Raw genomic sequence first — 16,622 nt, 5'->3', positions numbered from 1 at the left:
TTTCATTCAAACTATTCAGTGTGAAAGACAGGAGTCCAAATAATATTGTTTTCAATTCAGCCCAAAACAGAAAATGGTGTTAAAACTATGTGCAATGTTAACAAAGGATTTCTGGTCCAGGGCTCATAAGTCCATAGTAGTTTAATTTAACACTCTTAAAAAGGATTGGCTTTAGAAATGGAAATGCTTAGTTCAGATGAGGAGGCACACAGGCCTGCAAAATACCAGCACTGCATACTAAGAAAACATGAAATATCATCAGATGAGTACAAGTCTTCCTTTCCTGCAGCAACCTGTCATAAAGCATTTTGCCCGACAGGTATGGTGTCATTCCAGAATATCGCAACCTTTACAGCAGGCATGTGTAAGCCGGTATTTAATTTTAAAAAAACATAATGTAGTCTTTAATTTACTACTCAATTCAATATCTCAATCTGGCTGCAATTCTCTTTGTATGTCATCTACTTTCCTGATTTAAAGTTATTTTTTAATCTCAACAGTTAGGTATAGAGACTCAAGTTAATATGACTGCAGGTCAAGTTGAAGCATCATATGCAGCATTGCCTAAAAGTTAACTAAAAATTAAAACATACATATAAAAATATACTTTAAAAGATTTTAATACATATGTACAAAAAGCTTTTACATTAGGCTTTGTTTATAAAGCTCTCAGTAGCTCAATATGAAAATACGGTGTCATACGTAAAGAACAAGCTCAGAAACTTTTATTAATGCACAATAATCCACTACTAGTTCCTTGTATTAAATGGATAAGTAGTAGTTCACTAAATTTAGGACTTATTCTAGACCAAACAAAAAAGTTTTCACAATAAATGCTTTATACATTGTGTGTACATTGATCTTCAGTAAGTTTTGACATGATTCTGGTTGATTTGCCAATTTAAAAACAGATGATCCGCTTACATTTGCTAAACAAAAAAAATCACAATTTTTGAAGTACATAACAAGATGTACAGTGCAATATCTATGAACAGTGTCTAACTGCAAATGGTTCCACACTTGATTGTGACAAAATATCAAAGCAACTAATTTAAAACAAAATTGCAGTGCACGCATGACAGCACCGATTAACAATGAAACTCAAAAACTGGTTCGGACCTTGACTAAGTATACCATCATCAGAGTGGTACTATTTAAACTGTACAATATAAAAGTGGCAGTAATTTTTCTCTTTAAGATTAGCTCTCAACAAAAAGTAGTTACTTGAAAGTACTAAAAACAATATACAGTTTTTCAGTGTACTACTTCAATAATACATAATCACACAATACCCAAGCAGGAAATAACTTAGAATGCAAGAACTGTACAATAGGTTTTAAGCAATTTCAGTACAAGGAAAAACGATTACTTCACCGGGAAGAAGTTTAAATGTGGTCACAGGTATATTCTCTCTATACATATATATATATATTTCTATTACCATAAAAAATTATTCATTCAAAATGTAGTTCTTACATACTCAGACCAAAAAAAAATTAGTCATACAGTCTGGCGTGTGCCACTGCATGCATTTCTTTGAACAGTTAACAAACAGACTGTACATAGTAAAAAAATAAATAAAACACTACCAACAAGCCAAATAAGTTAAAGAACCAGGACAAGCTACAATATACACACTGAATGCCAGTCTTTCGAGGAGTGGATGCTAACAGAAAGGTGATGCTGTTGGATCAAAAGTCTTGAACATTTCTTTCAGTGGTTTTTTACCCTTTTTACTGTTTAAATCATCTTCCTCCACTTGGCTAGGAGGTCCAGAATGTTTAGTTTGTCTTGGGTCACTATACTGTGGTCTGATTAGGCCAGCTAAAGCCTGGATTGGTAGGTTATGTACTGCAGGAACAGAAGCAGCAGCTGCCTGGGCTCCTCCAGACTTCGACTGCGGTCTGTAACTGTCAGACTTCTCTGCACCAAGATCGGTTGTATTCTCTGCACTATTACCTTCCTGCACCAATGAAGATTTATACAGTAGTGATGAAGAATCACACTGGACATTTTCCGATTTTGCGGGATTTTTTGGTACAAGAAGTTTCTTTAGTTGCTCTCCTCCTTCCCTAGAGGAATCGGCTTGCGTAGTTAAAACCGAAGTCACTAAGCTTTGAGAAGTCTGTGTCCGTGGGTCATAGAGACTGATGCCACTGAGCAATGTGCTGGGGGATCCAAGTCCAATGCCACTTGCAGACAGTTTGGGAGCATACGGAGGGAGTGAGGTCTGATCCATCTTAACAGCGACTCCCGACACTTGTGTAGAACCACTACTTATTTTTGATAAGCGAGGATCTGCTCGTGCAACGTGGAACTCTCTTGAAGTAGTATCTGTGCTGTTGCTTTTCTGCAATCTAGGATCTGATGACTTTTGTAATCGTGGGTCTAAAGGTCTGTCGGAAGAAACCTTTGAGTCTGCGTTCTTTTCGGTGCTTTTTATTGCACTATTCTCTTTAGACCGCAAAGACAACCGTGGATCAGCAATCTGACGAGGGTCACTTATAATACTCAGCGCTCTATTCAGACGTTGGTTAGCTATTAGTGGAGGGAGAGGCAAATTTATTGAAGACACCGGGTCTTGCTTTGGCAGCGGTAGTGGAAGGAGGTCCTCAGGTGTCCAAATAACAAGTTTTGCAAAGTGGGGTTTAGAGAGGGTGATGTCCATCTTGATGTGGCTGAACTGCTTCAGCTGACAGCGTGGATCCCGTAAGGTCGCACCAGGTATTGTCTCCAAAGGTATTATGGCTGCTTTCTCCCTCAGTTCTCGTTCTGACTCTTCATCATCATCCAGTCCTTGCTGCTTATTGTTTGAGATAGGATGAGAATCGTGTTTAGGGCTCTCACTAACAGAAAGGCCTATACTGGCATTCTCATGTACCTTCATCTTTCTGGGATCTCTTGCTAATCTTGGATCAGCAGAGACTACGACCTCTGAAGGTTTTTTGACTTCTCCAGTTGTACTTTGTCGTAAGTCAGCCCTTAATCGAAGATCTGAAGGTTTATTTTCAGGGGCTTTTTCTTTCACAAGTCTGGGGTCCATGTTTGTGTAAGATGTCTGCTCTGTTACAGTAGGCTGTTGGTTCTTCATGGTCTCGCTTTGTTTCTTAAGGGTTTTCAATATTGCTTTTACACTGCTACCATCTTCCTCTTCATCACTCGAATACCAATTTACAGATTCATCTGAAACAAGTTAGGAAAATATCAATACCAATTCTACTAGTAAATTTAAATATTGATTTTGAGTAATCAACACCACCATAATCAGGTGCTGTGCAAGAGAAGCAGATTTAAATAATTCTGCCCCTTCCAGTGCTATGCATAGTATACTGGAGGACAGCTTGCTCCCAGGACTATCAATGCTACTTTAGATACAGCCACTAGGAGGAGCAGCAGCATGATACTGCTGGGTGACTGGCAGCAGTTGAGCATTCAGTTGTTGAACTTGTGCATAAATGCTGTAACCATTTCAGTGGAATCAAAATGAATGGTTCTAGTAAAATGAGTTTAGGCAGTTTTAAACCAGTTACTGCTGAGTGGGACTCCATAGTAAAGAGGTCACATGATTCAGCATCAACAGCAAGTTATTAGACAGCTCAAAAGCTGATCATAACTGGTAGGTTAACCTTAACATTGTTCCTTGGGTTTTTACTAAAATAATGAAAAGAAATACTTCTTACAGATCCCATCTGCCACTAGAGGCAAAGAATCTGTATATTAAATGTTGATGTACAAAAGACATAAATTGTACTGAACACTTCTAGGTCACCATTAAGCAGTTCTGCTTAAGCTTTCCAAATGATCTCAAACTGATAATTACAAACAACCCATTACACAAATGATTGTATGCAATGAGGCCAAGTTCACCCGTTAAAGCTATGGTTTAAAAATGGACCTAAAAGGGTAAAATGTTAGTTTATATTGAGTTACAGTGTTAACAGATCGTAATCTACCTATATATTACTAAATCTTACACTGGGTGCACACCTCTCGTCCACAAACCTTATTTCCTGTTGTCACAATTTTCGGTCACACCTTTGTCAACATTTACCATTCAATTTTGCTATGTAACTGGTGTAGTTGCAGGCTCCTACCACTAGGCGGCACAATGGAGCAAGTTTCTGAAGTCTCATCCAAGTCCATCACCATCTTGTATATAAAGTAATTCATAGAATTTACAGCACAGAAACAGGCCATTCGGCCCAACTGGTCTGTGCTGGTGTTTATGCTCCACACGAGCCTCATTCCACCCTATCTGCATATTCTTCTATTCCTTTCTCTCTCTTGTACTTATCTAGCTTCCTGTTAAAGGCACCTATGCTATTCGCCTCAACTACTCCATGTGGTAGCAAGGTCCACATTCTAACCACTCTCTGGGTAAAGAAGTTTCTCCTGAATGTCCTATTGGATTTATTAATGACTTTTATATTTATGGCACCTAGTTTGATCTCCCCCACAAGTGGAAATATCTTCTCTACATCTGCCCTATCAAACCATTCATAATTTTTAAGACCTCTATTAGGTCACCCCATAGCCTTCTCTTCTAGAGAAAACAGCCCCAGCCTGTTCAGTCTTTCCTGATAGTTTAACCTTAGTTCTGAAATCATCCTTGTAAATCATTTTGTGCACCTTCTCCAGTGCCTCTTTATCCTTTTTGTAATATGGAGACCAGAACTGTACACAGTACTCCAAGTGTGGTCTAACCAAGGTTCTATGCAAGTTTAACATAACTTCCCTGCTTTTCAATTCTATGCCTCCAGAAATTAAACCCAGTGCTTGGTTTGCACTTTTTATGGCCTTGTTAACATGCGTCCCTTTTCTCCTAAACCCCATTTAGACTCTTATTTTCCAAGGGTATGTGGCCTCCTTATTCCTCCTACCAAAATGCACCACCGCACACTTATTTATATTGAAATTCATTTTCTATTTACACGCCCATTCTGCAAGTTTAATAACATCTTGTATTTTGTCGCAGTCTTCCTCAGTATTAACTATACTCCGCAATTTGGTGTCATTCGTAAATTTTGAAATTGTACTTCCGATTCCAAAGTCCAAATTGTTTATGTAAATAGTGAACAGCAGTAGACCTAGCACTGATTCCTGTGGAACACCATTTCCTACTTTATACCGGTCTGAGTAGTTACTTTTTAACCCCTACTTTCTGTTTTCTATCTAGCTTGCTATCTATTCTTTTACTTGTCCCCTGACTCCACATGCTCTGACTGTAGTCATGAGTCTACTATCAAAAGCCTTTTGAAAATCCAAGTATATTACATCTATTGCATTACCCTTGTCTACTCTTTCAGTTACTTCAAAGAATTCAATAAGTTTGGTCAAGCATGACATTCCCTTTTGAAACCAGTGTTGACTATTCTTTATATTTTCAGTTTCTAGATGTTTCTCTATTACATCTTTTGAGTAAAGATTCCATTATGTTTCCAACTACCAATGTTAAGCTAACTGGCATATAGTTCCCTGGACTTGTTCTATCTCCCTTTTTAAATATAGGAATCACATTAGCTGTCCTCCAGTCCTCTGGCAGGAGTCCCTTTTCTAATGAATTTTTATAAATATATAATAGTGCCTCTACTATTTCTTCCTTGGCTTCTTTTAGTATGTGTGGATGTAATCCATCTGGACCAGGGGTTTTATCCTCTCTAAGTTTATCTAGTTTATCAATCTCCCCCCTTTCTATGTTAAATGTCTTGATATCTTTTTTGATTTCTTCTTCTCATGTCATCTCCACCCAGTTAGTCTCCCTTGTAAATACGGAGGCAAAATAATTATTCAATATTTCTGCCATTTTGCTGTCATTACCTAGAGTTTATCTTGTGCATCCCTTAGCGGCAGCACTATTGAACTGAACAGCTTGTACCCATGTTCAAACAGGATTTGACACTCAATGGAGGAAAATGCCTGGGACAATGATCCTTTTTTTTTGTGCCTTGTGCAGGTGTTCCTCCCCTAACTTGCTGTAAGGCCTTGTTATGGACCACTACATTAATGTGCTCAGAGATGGAGCTAAGTAACAGCAAGAGCATTGAAACCTAGTACTGCAAGTTTGCCAAGTAGCTCCAAGCCCGATCATAAAGAGAAACAAGTGACAAGCAGGGAAGGAACATTCTGTCTTGGTATTGAACTTCCAAAGAATAAGGAACACCCATACATAACATAGGTCATTAACATTTTCTCACGTTCATTCAACATCCACATACAAAGAGAAGTATACAAGGCAGTACAGAAAACTGGTCATGGGATTCTGGAGAACCTACAACTTCAAGGTAGTTTGGAACATAGATGCTCCAGGCATTTATCCTCCCAAGTGTTATGAGCTCAAAAGGAATCCTTTGCCTTTTGGACCAAAAAGTGACCCTGGAATAAGCTTTGCTTAGGAAAATCATACAATGAAGAAAGAACCTGTAAGCAGCCGTTGTGGGCATTTATCACTACAAGGCCTTGTAACAGCCTAATCAGATTTTAAAACCAGATGATAGCATTAGCCACCAGTAGCTAAAAGTGCGAAAAAATTGGTAAGGCTAAGACTCAATTCACAGTGGTGGTTGGTGTTTGCCCGAAACACACAGGTATCAAAACTCAAAGCAAAATGCACAATAGTTGCAAATTAATTCTATTTGTTCCAGAATGATTGAAAAAAAGTCAGCTGTCAGTTGACACAAATAACTCCTTTCTGATCCAGGAGACAAAACACCTGATGAGAGAAAAAAAGGACTAGCGGCCTCTATTACAGTAATGTCATAATACCTTAAATTGAAGGGACAGTGTCCAACTTTTGGAGCTGGGGAACCAGATACACATGGCAAAACTAGTGATTGGGCTGCATAGGATTACATAATAAGCCCCCCACATAGACAAAAAGGCAACCCCCACCCAAAGTGAGCGCCCTGTACATATAAAAAACCTGACATTCTCATTCTCCTTACCTTCATCAACACCTCAACGCTTGAAAGCCTCAACCGTTTAAAGTTCCTGGGCCCGGAGGATTAGAAAAGGCTGCTTCCCAATTGATGGATTTTAACCAAGGAGAAGCCTTTTCCAGTCTTCAAGGCTTGGGGACTTTAAAGAGCTGCCTAAATCTGGGTTGTGCCCAAGTGCAAAGACGAGAGAAGCCAGCAGGAAGGTTACAAGCCAGGTCTATTGGCACTCACTTGGGCCATAGGCCACCACTGCCTACATTCCATCCCACCCCAAGGATGCAGCAAATACCAGATTTTTTTTTAGGCAAAGGTTGAATAAATGAGGACGAATCAGGCTTAGCTGTATTGCGTCCACAGTCTGCCAACACTCATTGTCTAGATGCACACACAAGGATTGATCACTTAGTTAGTAACTGTCGACATCCAAACTCCACCAAGAGTTGGCGCCTTCAGGGCAAAGGGAAAAATAAAAGAAATACGTCTTGGGTACGAATTACGTGAGAGTAAACACCATTCAGTGACAGAAAACAAATAGTCTCAAACCAATCAAATGAACAGCATCTTTTAAGACTAACCTTCATCTCTGCTCTGCAGCAACTGTGACTGGTTATTGTCTGATCCTCCCTCTTCCTGTTGCTTCTGCTTAATTCTCAGAAATAGAGCTTTTTGTTTGGCTGGGAGGAAGTCTGGAACAGTAACAGTAGGCTTACGACCTGTTGAACTACTGGCATCCGATTCAGTGTCGCTATCTCTAGAATCATCTGTGCCCAAGTAAGACTGATGATCTCTCTGCTCAGATGCCGAATTTGATACTCCATCTGAATATTTAAAAACATAAAAAAGAAATTTGTTCCTTCATAAGTCAATAAGACTCTGCTAATGGGTCACAAATAAGACACTTCAAGGAAATTATCTACCTGCCTTTATTTATATTTTTCTGAAACAACCACACCTCTGCAGTTAAATGTTATTATACTATTGTAATGTTCATTTTAATTTCTACTGTGTTCCTGCCCCAGTTACAAGCAAGCAACCATTTCCAGACATTTACCATACCATAATACTGTGCTGGATATACAAGACTCGTCTGAATTAAATTGTTTGCCTGCATATTTGGTTGGCATGCATAAACCTAGTGAGGACACAGAATTCACCACCTGGGGGAATTATGAGCAAGAAGCCTCTTTCTACTGTGATACAGCATGCCATCACAATGCACAATTAGGAACAAATAACTAAGTAAATCAGTTTAAAGCACCTTACTGCAATGCTGAAAGAGCTTTGTACACATATCAAATGAGGGATTTTAACTACAGAAAATCATTACATAGAATATACAGCACAGAAACAGGCCATTCAGCCCAAATGGTCCATGCCAGTGTTTATGCTCCACGCGAGCCTCCTCCCACTCCTCTTTATCTAACCCTATCAGCATAACCTTCTTTTCCTTTCCCCCCCCCCTAATGCCACATAGAATTTTCCAACAGCATGAACCATTAACTTCTAGTCACTTGAAACATTTTGAAAATGTTACTACAGCACTGCACCAGTGGATATTGGGAATGTTTGTCCAGCTCCATAGTGGGAAATCTGTCAGTGTTAGTTGAAGGCCCGTTTAAAAACGTGAATATAGATTTGGTGTCTAAGCAATACCTGAACAAAGGTTGTTTTAACTGTGACGTGCTGGTCCTTTAAGCAGCAACTTCAAACAAGTTCAATTAAGTAACAATCATGCCATACCTCCCATATGGTTTTCTTGCTCCAAACTTTGCACTGCTTGTTGCGAATAGTAAGAGTTATAGAAGTCCACTGGATTTTGGATTTGCTGGTACGCGATATCTTGCTGGTACGCGATATCTTGCTGGTACGCGATATCTTGCTGGTACGCGATATCTTGCTGGTACGCGATATCTTGCTGCATTTGTTGAGATGCATCTACTGGAAACTGCGGGTGAGTCTGATTTTGTGATGGTGGTGGTATCTGATGTTCCATGGGCATGTTCATCATAGCTCCCTGAAATCCCATCTGACCTGGAGCTCCATTTGGTCCTGTATTTATTGGTGGGCCTGGAAATCCTGGCGGGAGGGGTAAACCAGGGTGTCCTGGAGGAACTGGCGCTCCAGGTTGGCCTTGTAATACTGGCGGTCCAGGTAAGCCTGGTGACATGACTGGCCCAGGCATACCTTGTGGAACTGGCAGACCATGTGGTGCTGTAGGACAAGGAGGACCAAAACCACCTGGAGACTCTGGAGGTCCATTGGGTCCTGGAGGCATCATGTTTTGTTCTGGACCTGGACCACCTCCAAACATCTGAGGGGGAGGTGGTGGTTCGTTTCCTTCGAATGGAGGATGTGGGGGTGACGTACTGTTATAAAACTGCGGCCTAAAAAAAAAGCAAAAGATTAATGGAAAAACATGCAGAAAACCACCTCTTTCTCCGAACCAAATAGTGAGGCAATTTAAAGTGCAGCTGAATATCGTTGCTACCCCTCCACCCGCTCAATTTTTAAAAAAAATGCCACCCTTATAAGTTGAGGTCAATCAAATTTATAATGAACACATCACAAGATCTGTTTTGTGGAAGTTACTGCTTTTCCAGTCGAGATCAGAAACTGACCATGTGGGGAAAGCACAAACACATGAATGAAAATCTATTTTGCTGTAGCGCTATAACAACTACAGACTGGGATAGCCAAGGCGCTTGATTCCCCAACTATAAAACCTGAAGTGCTATTACATGTAAATTTCTTCTCGTTTTCCTATAAAGAGAAAGTCAACTCTTTAACCCTAAACCGATGGTCTCTCACTGCTTATCTAACAATTCAATCTGCGTTGAGAGCATTGCTGCTGTTTTAAAGCGATGTTTATAATTAAAATTCATTAGACCTTTATTGGTATTTTAAATAGTACCAGAAAATCAATTAAATTTGCAATATGTAATGAAATCTGGCTGATATTATTCAATAATACAATATATTTTACCTATCAGACATTTTCTGCACAAAGCAATAGGTTGAGAGGGTTGGAAAAGGCTCCAACATTTTGGATACAAGTGAAACTAATTCATCAATGTTCCTATGGTTTTCAAAACCAGCTTTGCCTTTACTATAGACCACTCTCAGATTTGTAGAAAAAAAAACAGAAGTTGATCGTAATGTTAGCAGCTGATCCACCAAAAGTCTGAGAAAATGAAAATGGCACTTTTAGGACGTTTTATTGAAACTCGTGACTTCAAACATGGAGAAAGAAAAATAAAGATGTAGGAAAGTGTTTTATACATTAGAGGGAGAATATACTGACAAAGTAGCATTTTAAATAGTTTTAACTCAAACACTGCTCTTTTAAACTGAAAATCAGTACAGTACAGATCGAGAAAATAGAATCAGATTAACCTAGCAAGAAATATAAAAACAGATTGTCTACAAGTATGTAAAAAGAGTAGCGAAAGTAAATGTGGATCCCTTAGAGACTGAGACAAGAGAAATTATAATGGGGAATAAGGAAGTGGCAGAGACGTTCAACAAATATTTTGTATCTGTCTTCATAGTAGAAGACATAAAAAACACACAGGAAATAATGGGGAACCAAGGGTCTAATGAGAGTGAGGAACTTAAAGTAATTAATATCTGTAAAGAAAAAGTACTGGAGAAATTAAAGGGACTAAAACCCAATAAATCCCTTGGACCTGATGGCCTACATCCTAGGGGGTTCTAAAAGAGGTAGCTGCAAAGATAGTGGATGCATTGGTTATGATCCTCCAAAATTCCCTAGATTCTATAACAGTCCCAGTGGATTGGAAGGCAGCAAATGTAACTCTGCTATTCAAGAAAGGAGGGAGAGAAAACAGGGAACTACAGGCCAGCTAGCCTGACATCAGTCGTCGGGAAAATGTTGGAATTCATTATTAAGTACGTGTAACAGGGCACTTAGATTCATCATATGGTTAGGCAGAGTCAGCATGTTTTATGAAAGGGAAATAGTGTTTGACAAATCTATTAAGAGTTTTTTGAGGACGTAACTAGCAGAGTAAATAAAGGGGAACCAGTTGATGTAGTATATTTGAATTTTCAAAAGGCATTCGATAAGGATCCACACGAAAGGTTGCTACACAAGATAACGTGTTGGGGGTAATATATTAGCATGGATAGAGGATTGGTTAACAGACAGAAAACAGAGTAGGAATAAAAGGGTCATTTTCAGGTTGGCAGGCTGTAACTAGTGGGGTGCCGCAAAGATCAGTGCTGGGGCCTCAGCTATTTACAATCTATATTAATGACTTAGATGAAGGGACCGAGTGTAATCTATCCAAGTTTGCAGACGATACAAAGCTAGGTGGGAAAGTAAGCTGTGAGGAGGACACAAAGAGTCTGCAAAGGGATACAGACAGGATAAGTGAGTGGGCAAGGAGGTGGTGGATGGAGTGTAATGTGGGGAAATGTGAGGTTATTCACTTTGGTAGGAAGAATATAGAAAAGCAGAGTATTTTTTAAATGGTGAAAAACTATTAAATGTTGGTGTTCAGGTGGATTTGGGTGTCCTTGTACATGAAACACAGAAAGTTAACTTGTAGGTACAGCAAACAATTAGGAATGGAAATGGTATGTTGGCCTTTATTGCAAGGGGGTCGGCGAACATAGAAAAAATAGGAGTGGTAGGCCATTCGAGCCTGCTCCGCCATTCAATATGATCATGGCTGATCCTCTATCTCAATACCATATTCCCACACTCTCCCCATACCGCTTGATGCCTTTTGCGTCTAGAAATCTATCTAGCTCCTTCTTAAATATACTCAGTGACTTGGCCTCCACAGCCTTCTGTGGTAGAGAATCCCACAGGTTCACCACCCTCAGTGAAGAAATTTCTCCTCATCTCAGTCCTAAATGTCCTACCCCCGTGTCCCAAACTGTGACCCCACATTCTGGACACCCCAGCCAGGGGAAACATCCTCCCTGCATCCAGTCTGTCTAGCCCGGTCAGAATGTTATGTTTCATTGAGATCCCCTCTCATTCTTCTAAACTTGAGTGAATACAGGCTGAGTCGACCCAGTCTCTCCTCATTTGACAGTCCTGCCATCCCAGGGATCAGTCTGGTGAACCGTCACTGCACTCCATCTATGGCAAGTATATCCTTTCTTAGGTAAGGAGACCAAAACTGCACACAATACTCCAGGTGTGGTCTCACCAAAGCCCTGTATAACTGCAGTAATTGTAAACAATTTTACAACACCAAGTTATAGTCCAACAATTTTATTTTTAATCCCACAAGCTTTCGGAGGCTTCCTCCTCACCACCTGAGGAAGGAGGAAGCCTCCGAAAGCTTGTGGGATTAAAAGTAAAATTGTTGGACTATAACTTGGTGTTGTAAAATTGTTTACAATGGTCAACCCCAGTCCATCACCGGCATCTCCACATCATAACTGCAGTAAGACATCCTTGCTCCTGTACTCAAATCCTCTTGCAATGAAGGCCAACATACCATTTGCCTTCCTAACTGCTTGCTGCATCTGCATATTTGCTTTCAGTGACTGGTGTACAAGGACATCCAAGTCCCTTCGTACATCAATATTTCCCAATCTATCACCATTTAAATAATACTCTGCCTTTGTTTTTTCTTCCGAAGTGGATAACTTCTCTTTTATCCACATTATACTGCATCTGCCGTGTATTTGCCCACTCACTCAACTTGTCTAAAATCTCCTTGAAGCCCCTTGGCAGCCTCCTCACAATTCACGATCCCACCTAGTTTTGTGTCATCAGCAAACTTGGAAATATTACTTTTGGTTCCCTCATCCAAATCATTGATATATATTGTGAATAGCTGGGGCCCCAGCACTGATCCCTGCGATACCCCACTAGTCGCTGCCTGCCACCCCGAAAAAGAACCATTTATTCCTACTCTCTGTTTCCTGTCTGTTAACCAATTTTCAATCCATGCCAGTATATTACCACCAATCCCATGTGCTTTAATTTTGCACACTAATCTCTTATTTGGGATTTTATCAAAGGCCTTCTGAAAATCCAAATATACCTCATCCACTGGTTCTCCCTTATCTATTCTACCAGATACATCCTCAAAAAACTCCAGTAGGTTTGTCAAACATGATTTCCCTTTCATAAATCCATGTTGACTTTGTCTAATCCCATTGATATTTTCTAAGTGTCATGTTATCACATCCTTTATAATAGACTCTAGCGTTTTCCCCACTACTGATGTTGGGCTAACTGGTCTGCAGTGCCCTGTTTTCACACTCCATCTTTTTTTAAATAGTGGGGTTACATTTGCCACCCTCCAATCTGCAGGAACTGTTCCATAATCTATAGAATTTTGCAAGATGACAACCAATGCATCCACTATTTCCGTAGCTATCTCCTTTAGTACTCTGGGATGCAGATTATCAGGTCCTGGGGACTTATCGGCTTTCAGTCCCATTAATTTCTCCAGCACTTTTTTTTTGCTAATACTAATTTCCTTTAATTCCTCCTTCTCACTAGTCCCTTGGTTCCCTAGCATTTCTGGGAAGTTATTTGTGTCCTCGTCCGTGAAGACAGAACCAAAGTATTTAATTGCTCTGCCATTTCCCTGTTCCCCATTATAAATTCTCCAGTTTCTGACTATAAGGGATCTACATTTGTATTCACTAATCTTTTTCTTTTTACATACTTGTAGAAGCTTTTACAGTCCACTTTTATGTTCCTTGCAAGTTTACTCTCATACTCTATATTTCCCCTCTTAATCAATCTCTTCGTTCTTTTTTTCTGAATTCTAAATGGCTCCTAATCCTCAGGCTTGCTACTTTTTCTGGCATATGATTCCTCTTTGGATCTAATACGATCCTTAATTCTTTTGTTAGGCACCGTTGGGCCACATTGCCTTTTGTGTTCTTGCGCCAGAAAGGAATGTATAATTGTTGCAATTCATGCGTTTGTTCCTTATATGTTAGCCATTGCCTATCCACTGTCATGCCTTTTAATGAAGCTTCCCAATCTATCATAGCTAACTCACTCCTCATACCGTCGTAGTTTCCTTTGTTTAGATTTAGGACCCGAGTTTCAGATTGGACTACTTCACTTTCCATCTTAATGAAGAATTCTATCATGTTATGGTCACTCTTCCCTAAAAGACCCTGCACAACAAGATTATTAATTAACCCCTTCTCATTGGACAATACCCAATCTAGGATAGCCTGTTCCCTGGTTGGCTCCTCAACGTACTGGTCTAAAAAAAATCTCGTACACACTCCAGGAATTCATCCTCCACAGTATTATTGCTCATTTGGTTTGGCCAGTCTATATGTTGATTAAAGTCATCCATGATTACTGTAGTACCCTTGTTACATGCATCTCTAATTTCCTGTTTGATGCCGTCCCCTACATTACCACTACTGTTTGGAGGCCAACAGACAACTCCCACCAGTGTTTTCTGCCCCTTGGTGCTACTTAACTCCACCCAGACTGATTCTACATCTTGATTTTCTGAGCCAATATCCTTTCTCACTATTGCTCTGATTTCATCCTTTACTAACAACGCCACCCCACCTCCTTTTCCTTTTTGCCTGTCCTTCCTAAATATCGAATACCTTTGGATATTCAGCTCCCAGCCTTGGTCACCCTGCAGCCATGTCTCTGTAATTGCAATTATATCGTATCCGTTTACATCTATTTGCGCTGTTAATTCATCTCCTTATTACGAATACAAGAATAAGGAAGTCTTGCTGAGACCACACCTGGAGTACTGTGTACAGTTTTGGTCTCCTTACCTGAGGAAGGATATACTTGCCTAGGAGACGGTGCAACAAAGGTTTCACTAGATTGTTTCTTGGGATGAGCTTTGTCCTATGAGAGATTGAGTAGAATGGGCCTATACTCTCTGGAGTTTAGAAGAGTGAAAGGTGATCTCATTGAAACATACAAGATTCTGAGAGGGCTTGACAGGGTAGATGCTGAGAGGGATGTTTCCCCTGGCTGGAGAGTCTAGAACTAGGGGGCATGGTCTCAGGACCATTTAGGACGAGATGAGGAGAAATTTCTTCACTCAGAGGGTTGTGAATCTTTGGAATTCTCTACCCTAGAGGGCTGTGGATGCTGAATCATTAAATATATTCAAGGCTGAGATGGATAGATCTTTGGAGAATCAAGGGATATGGGGATTCGACGGGAAAGTGGAGTTGAGGTTGAAGATCAGCCATGATCTTATTGAATGGTGGCGCAGGCTCGAGGGGCCGTTTGGCCTACTCCTGCTCCTATTTATTATGTACTTTCAAAAACCTTAAAAACACATAGGTCAAAGCAAACAAACCGTTTGGAAGTTAAGCCTGATGTTTGTTACTTCAGGCTGCATTTACACTACACAAGTTTCGGACGGGGTGAAGAACCAGTTTCTGCTTTACTCCTACACAAAATGTGCATCATGTAAATGCAGAGTTAAGACCTGATTGGACTCCAAAGTAGAATGAGACTCCCCCTCCAGAGTCTCGCACCACTTCGCTCTGCTGTTAGGCTGGGCCTCAACTCCAGGTTAGATATAGCCTGCACCTAGACAATAACTGTAGGGTCAGTGTGAATTAAAACCTCTTTGCACTGAAACTACAGTTGTAGCGTAAATGCATTCATATCAAGTCCTGGAGATAAGTTGGATAACGTGCATATGTTGATTATTGGGAGGAGACAAAGAAACCCTCAACATATGCAAATAACAGGTGTCTATAAATGACAAACCATGCCATTTTATATATGTCTGTCAACATCTATTCAAATCAGAAAAGACTGTACATTTGAGTAGGCCTACACTAGTACTTTTTAAACTCAGTTTGCTTTGAATGGTGTATGTAACCCATTGTACCTGATCACTGGCCTTTATTCCAACGACAGATATGCATTAAAATCAACATACCTCAGTCCCATCTTGTGAGCAAAGACGGTCGTTGGCTGTACCACAATATCAAAGATAGAGGGAATCTTCCTCCCTGGTGAAGTGGCTTGTGGCTGGGTGCCAGGAGGACCCATCGGCACTGGACCAGGAAAGTTTGGTGGTTGTGGAGGAGTTGGTAGTAATCCAACCCCTGGTGGCGGCTTTGGGAGAGGAGTTATACCTTGTCTCCTAAGTTCTTCCACTTCATGTTTATCATCATCTTCGTTATACTCGTACTCATAATCATATTCATAATTATCAAAGTCATTGGTATTGCTGTGGTCATTATCATAATTTACACTTTCATTGTTCAACACCTGACAAAATATAATAAACATTAATTTGTCAAGTAGACATAGGTTTAATAAACAATTTTGCAAGTTTTATAAACTTAACCTAGCTAAGATTGTAAATAAATTTAAGAAACAAATACCTATACTGAACACTCTTGCTTAGACCAATTGTTGGTAATTCAAATGCAACAACTTTACGATTCCTTGGTAAGTATATAATCCCCTTTATCAGAAAAGTGTGAAACGGCCACATCCAGAAACAGTCAATGACCTTAGCTTTCAATTTGGTCAAGACACAAGCTAAAAATGTAATGCAGTTAAACACACAACACAAGACCAACCCCCAATTTTATAGAAAGCATTTTAGGTTTTCATTCGATACTACAAAATTGATGATTCTCCCACCCAGTACCTGCCGTAAGTGACGATTCTTCATAAGTCTTAAAATGAGCTTCAGACAACTCAATCATAGGAGACAACACTGC

General features: G+C 39.9%; 1 protein-coding gene across 4 annotated transcripts in view; it reads right to left on the bottom strand.

Annotated features, from left to right (window-relative positions):
* Positions 1-602: 602 nt before the first annotated feature.
* The window catches only part of LOC137322059 (zinc finger CCCH domain-containing protein 6), a 49,552-nt gene continuing 33,532 nt past the window's right edge, over positions 603-16,622 (bottom strand). For all 4 annotated transcript variants that reach the window (XM_067985115.1, XM_067985117.1, XM_067985116.1 and 1 more), the window contains 4 exons: positions 15,827-16,161; positions 8,676-9,319; positions 7,511-7,753; positions 603-3,183 (listed from right to left, as the gene is read on the bottom strand). In XM_067985115.1, the coding sequence (XP_067841216.1) occupies positions 1,667-3,183; positions 7,511-7,753; positions 8,676-9,319; positions 15,827-16,161 (2,739 nt within the window). In that variant the 3' untranslated portion in view covers positions 603-1,666. The remainder of the gene's footprint in view (positions 3,184-7,510; positions 7,754-8,675; positions 9,320-15,826; positions 16,162-16,622) is intronic.

This window comes from Heptranchias perlo, chromosome 5 (genome assembly GCF_035084215.1).
Source record: "Heptranchias perlo isolate sHepPer1 chromosome 5, sHepPer1.hap1, whole genome shotgun sequence".
Classification (NCBI taxonomy): domain Eukaryota; kingdom Metazoa; phylum Chordata; class Chondrichthyes; order Hexanchiformes; family Hexanchidae; genus Heptranchias; species Heptranchias perlo.
This window is presented reverse-complemented; position numbering and strand designations above follow the sequence as displayed.